The 6,911-nt window shown below is 58.4% G+C and overlaps 1 protein-coding gene across 3 annotated transcripts; it reads right to left on the bottom strand.

The window, feature by feature from the left end:
- Window positions 1-36: 36 nt before the first annotated feature.
- LOC121674049 lies at window positions 37-6,480 on the bottom strand. Of its 3 annotated transcripts, none has more exons than XM_042047994.1 (3): window positions 5,924-6,480; window positions 2,113-2,565; window positions 37-1,751 (listed from the first exon to the last, which is right to left on the bottom strand). In XM_042047994.1, the coding sequence occupies exon 3, from the start codon at window positions 1,126-1,128 to the stop codon at window positions 205-207; it is 924 nt and encodes a 307-aa protein (XP_041903928.1). In that variant the 5' UTR covers window positions 1,129-1,751; window positions 2,113-2,565; window positions 5,924-6,480; the 3' UTR covers window positions 37-204. The 3 variants fall into 3 exon arrangements, with proteins under 3 accessions (XP_041903928.1, XP_041903927.1, XP_041903926.1); XM_042047993.1 differs by lacking the exon at window positions 5,924-6,480 and adding an exon at window positions 2,860-5,915; XM_042047992.1 differs by lacking the exon at window positions 5,924-6,480 and having other exon boundaries at window positions 2,113-5,915.
- Window positions 6,481-6,911: the final 431 nt, after the last annotated feature.

Below are 6,911 nucleotides of genomic sequence, written 5' to 3'. Positions count from 1 at the left end.
GAGGTGTCCCTGCCCATGGCAGGGCTGGGATGGGTGGGATTTAAGGTCCCTTCCCACCCAAAACATTCCATGAATCTCTCCTGGCGTTTGGCACGGAGCTGCCCCCCCTGCCCTGGTCTGTGCTGAGGCTGCACCCCCAGGATGTTCCCAGTGCCTGGGAACGGTTTTGGGAGCTCCAGCTTTGGGGACAAGTCAGTCCTGAGGTCACACCTGGGGTGGGAAGCTCCTGTGCTCAGGCACAGGAACACCTGGATCCTTTCCCATGATCCAGGTGGGATCACCCAGTGCCTGCCCCTGGAGAGGGTCCCCAGGCCCAGTGGCACCAGTCCAGCCTCTGGATGCCCCAGTTCCCCTCACGCTGCTGCAGCCCAGGCTGCCTGAGGCTGCCTTGTTGCTGTTGTTTCCTTTAATTAGGCAGGAAAGCAGCTCCCTGGGCTGCAGGTAATTGGAGGAGCAGCTCGGGCACTCGGGAACTTGGGGAAAATAAATGCAGGAGGCGAAATTAGTTCCAGCATTTTTAAGTTGCAGAAGTGCAAAGGCAAAATAAAAAAAAACCACCAAACCCAGCAGCAGAGGCAACAAATATTCCCAGAGAGCCGTGTTTGCTGGAGGCGCAGGAGGGAGGAGGGAAGCTGGAGGAGGATCAGGGAATTCTGGATCCGCAGCTTCCAGCCAGGTCAGCACAGAGCCAGATCCTGAAATCCAAGATCTCCTGGGCCTGTGGAATGCCAGAGCCAGGGCTCCGGGCTCACCTGCCCTCGGGCACATCCACGGATGGCCTGAGCCACGCTGGCAATCGTGCGCATGGGTTGGAGCCCAGGGAATTCCTGGACGTGGCACTGGGGGCTCCGGGCTGGGGACACGGTGGGCATCGGGCACAGCCTGGACTCGGTGACCCTGGAGAGCTTTTCCAGCCTCAGGGATTCTGGGATTCCATGACTGACCCTGGGGCAGCCAGAGGGTTCTGGGAGGGCTTTTCCAGGGATTCTGGGATTCTGCCTTGGTGCCTCCTCTCCAAGAGCTGCTGGGGAGGATTCCAAGCTCCTGTGGGTTTGCCATGGAAAAGTGGGGCCTCCAGGGGGGTATTGGAGCATCTCCCCTGGGACAGCTCTGGGGACACCGATCCATCCCTGGGGGAGGCAGGGCTGTGCCAGCCTCTGCTCAGCCCCTGGCAAAGCCCACCCCGTGCCCTGAAGCAGCAGTGGGAGCAGGGGTGAGATTCCAGCAGCGCTGCCCTTCCCAGGGCAGCTCCAGGCAGGAGGAACAGTGCGCTGGGAAACAGGGAGCAGCTGGAATGTTCTGCAGAGGAGCTGTGCAGCCAGAGCTGGGTAAATACGCATGGATGGGTTATGTAACACTATAACCACACACAAAGCATGTTTTTACTTTCTCTTATTTGTATTTTGGGGGGAAAACACCGGACACGGTCTCTGGTTATTAAATCTCAGTCCTGGAGGGCTGAGACCCCCCGGGGCAGAGCGTCCCCTCAGGGCCTGGCCGGAGTGGGGCTCAGGGGGCAGAGTCCCCTCCCTGGCACACAGGGACAGCCCCAGCCCCTGTGGGTCTGTCAGGGGCACGGGCTGGGCACGGAGGGGCTGCTGGGTTCCACCTGAACCGTTCAATTGTGCTTTCAGTGAGGCTGAACTAGAAGAGTCCGGGTTGAGTCCATTTGTCAGAGATCACAAAGGTTTCTCCCTCTTAATCAGGCTCTTGCAGCAGCACAGTTTAATTATTCCCATGGCTGCTTTCCCCTGCAGGCAGAGAGAATCCCAGAATCCCAGAATCCCAGACTGCTTTGGGTTGGAGGGACCTTAAATCCCATTCCCACCCCTGCCATGGGCAGGGACACCTCCCACTGTCCCAGGCTGCTCCCAGCCCCAATGTCCAGCCTGGCCTTGGGCACTGCCAGGGATCCAGGGGCAGCCACAGCTGCTCTGGCAATTCCAGCCCAGCCCCTCCCCACCCTCCCAGCCAGCAATTCCCAATTCCCAATCTCCCACCGAATCTCCCCTCTTTCAACTTAAACCCCTTCCCCCTGTCCTGTCACTGCTGGCCCTCACAGAAATCCACTCTCCAGCCATGGCAAGATGCTTTTATGACTTCCAAACCCACTGAGAACCTTTGATTCCTGAGCTGAGCCACAAAGAATCACCAAACTGAGCCGGCAGATTGCTTTTGTTCTCCTTTCCTGCAGATTTCCCCCGGAACAGACAGAAGCAGTGACACTGATTACTTGTTACATCATTAATATTTAATGGCTTGCCATAATAAAATATTTAAACTCAAATATATTGATTTTTAGCACGTTAATACAGTTGCAGCACAAACAGGATTAGCAAGGTCTCATATGCAGAACTTTAATTAAATCCATAAAGCACACTTTTTTAATAAGCTCTCACACAAAACTTAACTTTCAATAAATGCTTTATAATAGGCAGGGAGGCTCTGCAGGACCTGGAGAGGTTTTATGGACCTGAGCATGTCCCACGCTTGCTGATGGGAATTCCTGCCCTCCTGGGAATCTCAGCTGACATTTGAACCTGCTCCAAGCAACCTAAATGTTGTCTTCAAGAGAGAAATAAGAGTTTTGTCAAGAAATAATAACACTTTGGCAAGAAGATGAGCTTTAAGGTTCTTCCAGCCCAACCCAGTCTGGGATTTTATGGTTCTCCAGCACAAGGAACGGGACTGGAGAGCTGGGAACACACTCAGGGATCACCTTCCATGGCCCAGGCCAACCAGGACCTTGCACGGGGTCAGCTGCCAGGATCTCTGGGTGATCCATCCTCCCCCTTCTCCAGGGACACCCCAGCTCCCATCCCACCAATTGCCCTGGCAGTGAAAATATCCATTTTCTACCTTTCTTGGAAGATTTTCCTGTGCTGCTCCCACCAGTGGATGCCCAAATATAAAGGCAGCAGGCAGGTGGTGGCTGCAGCCACACTCAAATTCAATCATGAAGCTTTTAGGGGCAAAAAAGGCCATTTTTAGCACCTTGCATTTCCCTGTGGCAGCAGCTGAGGCCTGATGGACACCTGGAGGTCACAGGAAAAGGTCAGAACCTTTCCCCTCAGTCCTGTTCCATCAATCCAAGCTGCCAAGGGACTTCTCCAAGAAGTTTTCCTAAAATCCTTGGCTCTTAGCAGTGCTGGTGCTGGGAGAATGCCAAATTATCCCGCACGAGCTGAATCCCGACCACGGGGCTGTGATCACAGTGTGAGAGAGCCGAGGTTATCCGCAAACATCATCCCAGAACCCTGGAACAGCCGGGAAGGAGCCCCTTTGCTCGCCATGGAGCCCTGATTCCAGAGGCAGCCAGCCTCCTGCCCTGCCCTGCCCCTCGCAGGCAGCACCCGGAGAGGGGATTCCTGCCCGGAGCAGGGGTGGGTGCTGATGTTCCCAGAGTTCTGGGAGAAGGAGCAGCCCAGCCGGCCCCTTGGAGCGCTTCCCACCGGGCATTGTTATCCCTGGTTTTAAAAAGTCCATCCTGAGCACTGCCACAACCTCTCACAAAGGGGGGGATCCAGGTGGGGGTCGGGCTCTGCTCCCGGGGAACAAGGGACAGGCCAAGGGGGAGCAGCCTCAGGTTGCCCCAGGGGATGTTTAGCTGGGATATGGGGAAGTTCTCTCCATGGAGACGTTGTCCAGCCCATGGTGTGGGTGGGGTGAACACCACCCTCAAATCCCTGAATTCCTGCCTCACCTCTCCCCAGCACTGTTCCAGAAATATTATTTCTGCATTTCAGTTTGTGTTTTCCGGGGTGGTTTTTTTTTTCCTAATAAAACGGAACAGTGGGGGGAAATGACCTTTTCAGGTTTTAGATGTTCTGGAAAGGGGAAAAAACCCAACCAAGTGATTGTGCTTCAAAAGCCTCCGATGGAGGAGGCTCGGGGAGCTGTGGTTACTGCCGTGGCAGGGGTTATTTTTCCTGCTCTTGTCAGAACCTTCTCCACAACTAACAGCCTCCCCCCAGCCAGATGAGATCCTCGGCCGTTACCGTCAGGGCTTTCTGTGAGGAGAATCAAATCCTTGCAACTGAAATGGGAGCCAAACCCCAAATTCCTGAGGGACACGGGCGTCGCTCCAGCTCCGGGTGCAGGCTGGGTGCCCCAGTGAGGAGGGTGGAGGGCCCAGCTGGTGGGACCCCAATCACCCAACACCACCCCAGGGTGGGATTTCAGGGTTTTTCCATAGTTTTCCTCCAGGATAGCAGGAATACTCACTCGACCCTGAGCCAGCAGCTCCACTGGGAGCACTGCCAGGAAAGCCCAGCCTGGCTGGGCCTGCTGGTGACCACTGTAAATCCTAATCCCTGCTGCAGCCAGCCCCGTGCAGCTCCCTGCCAGCACTGGGATGGCAAATCCCAAATAACCTCTTCCCTAAAGCTGTTTAAAACAGCCAGGGACAGTCAGGTGCTGCTGGAAATGCCTTTTCATCTCCCAGCGCTGCTGGCTGTGGAAATCTCTTCCCAGTGCTCGGTGTTATGTTGTAAATCTGCCTGGGCTGGGTTTAAGGGGATCAGGATTGTACTGAAACCCCCTGAGCGACCCCTCCAGGTAAATCCTGGCTCCTCCTGAGCAGCCAGTGTCATCAGTCTGGGATCCATGCCATGGATCTGCTCCATCAGCCCAGGATCCATGCCATGGATCTGCTCCATCAGCCCAGGATCCATGCCGTGGATCTGCTCCATCAATCCAGGATCCATGCTGTGGATCTGCTCCATCAGTCAGGGATCCATGCTGTGGATCTGCTCCATCAGCCCAGGATCCATGCCGTGGATCTGCTCCATCAATCCAGGATCCATGCTGTGGATCTGCTCCATCAGCCCAGGATCCATGCCATGGATCTGCTCCATCAGCCCAGGATCCATGCTGTGGATCTGCTCCATCAATCCAGGATCCATGCCGTGGATCTGCTCCATCAATCCAGGATCCATGCTGTGGATCTGCTCCATCAGCCCAGGATCCATGCCGTGGATCTGCTCCATCAATCCATGGTACAGGCCATGCATCTCCTTCCCTAGTCCTGCTCCATCCACCTGGTTCCATACCATGGACCTTTTTCTCAGTCCTGCTCCATCAATCCAGGACCCGCAGTCACGGAACTCCTTCTCTGGTCCCACTCCATCAATCCAGGGTCCACGTCATGGATCTCCTTCCTCACTCCCCCTCCATCAGCCCCAGGTCCAGCCCATGGATCTCATTCCCGGCCGTGCAGCGTGGCCGAGCTCACGCTCCGTGGCCAGAGCGAGCAGAGGCCCCTTTTCTCTTCTGGAAAGAAGTGCGGGAAGCGCTTTTGGGAGCAGTGGAATTGCGGGCCCTGGCAGCGGTGGCTGCGGTGGAGCTCTGCTACCACCTGCAGGGCTCCTGCCGGGCTGCTCCGCATCGCAGCGCCTGGAAGCGCTGGAAGGGCAGGCAGGGCGGCTTTGGTTCTCCCTCGGTTTCATTCCCGAAGGCAAATCCAGTCGCTCTCCCAGCAGAGGCTCACACGCATCCCGGGCAGCTCCCACATCCCGCTGACCTGGTTCGAACAAGACGCCGGCACCAGGAATCCCAGGAAATGCTTTGTTGGTGCCCAGCAAAGCAAACACCGATGCCAACACGGAATGGCATGGAATAAACGCTTCCCTGGCATGGAATAACCCCTTCCCTGGCATGGAAACACCCCTTCCCTGGCCCTGCCCCTGGCAGGGGCCACCTGCCCGCTCCAGGCTCGCAGGCCCCCCAGCTCCAGCCCCGCTGCATTCCGCAGCCCCAGAGCTGGCTCCCAGCCCCGGCACAGGGCGAGGGACCATCTCCAAGGAGATGGAGCACGCCACGGCTGCGATTCCACATTTCCCTCGGGAAAAACGGGGCAGGGCGGGGGCGGCGGTGCCGCGGGGCTGGCGCGGCAGGGGATGCCCAGGTGAGCTCACCCGCGCACCTTTCCATGCCCTGAGAGCCGACGGTGTTCCCTGATTTCCTGAGGCAGCAGCACCTCCCAGCCGCAGGCGTTTCCCTTCCCGTCTCCGAGTGACCGACACCCGGCAGCACCGAGGAGCAGCCCTGCCCCGGCCGGGGCTCTGGGAGCCTTTCCAATTCCCTGCTGGAAGTCAGCCCCTTGCTGCCCACTGCGGCTCCTGTCCGAGGATGGCAAACACCTCCCGCGAGGAAGTTTCCTGGTGCAGGAGGGAGTGCCGCTGGAGTGTCCCCGGCTGTGCCCGGGTCCCCCGTGCCCCTCGCCCCGTGCCCACCCTGCCCGCACGAGGCAATTCCCGTGGCACAAACCCGGATCAACTGGAATGGGAATGGCTACAAGCGAATTCCGGCGGCTGAGCTGACACCGGCGCCCGTCTGCCGGCGTTATCCCCCGGGAGCTGGAGAGGGAATCGGAGAGGGAGGGGGGAAGCAGCTCCTGAACGTCATTGCCCTGGGACTGGACTGGGAATCACCGCTCTCTGTGCCCCGCTCCTGGCCCCAGCCGCACCCCGCACCCATCCTGCATCCCGCACCCATCCCGCACCCATCCTGCATCCATTCTACATCCTGCATTCATCCCGCATCCATCCCACATCCCGCACCCCGCACCCATCCCGCACCCATCCCACATCCATCCCACAACCCGAATCCATCCCGCACCCATCCTGCACCCATCCTGCACCCCGCACCCATCCTGCATCCATCCCGCACCCATCCTACATCCTGCATCCATCCCACATCCCGCATCCCACATCCATCCCGCACCCATCCGCACCCAGCATCCATCCCACATCCTGCACCCATCCCGCACCCATCCCGCACCCATCCCGCACCCATCCCGCACCCCGCACCCATCCCGCACCCATCCCGCACCCATCCCGCACCCATCCCGCACCCAGCACCCATCCCGCACCCCACCCCGTGTCGCTGCCGAGGGGGGGGATTGTGCCGGG

Source organism: Corvus kubaryi, unplaced genomic scaffold, assembly GCF_017639235.1.
Source record: "Corvus kubaryi isolate FWS band 111438036 unplaced genomic scaffold, C.kubaryi_AGA036_p1.0 66, whole genome shotgun sequence".
In the NCBI taxonomy this organism is placed as follows: Eukaryota; Metazoa; Chordata; class Aves; order Passeriformes; family Corvidae; genus Corvus; species Corvus kubaryi.
Note: the sequence above shows the minus strand (reverse complement) of the source record. Positions and strands in the feature narration are given on the sequence as shown.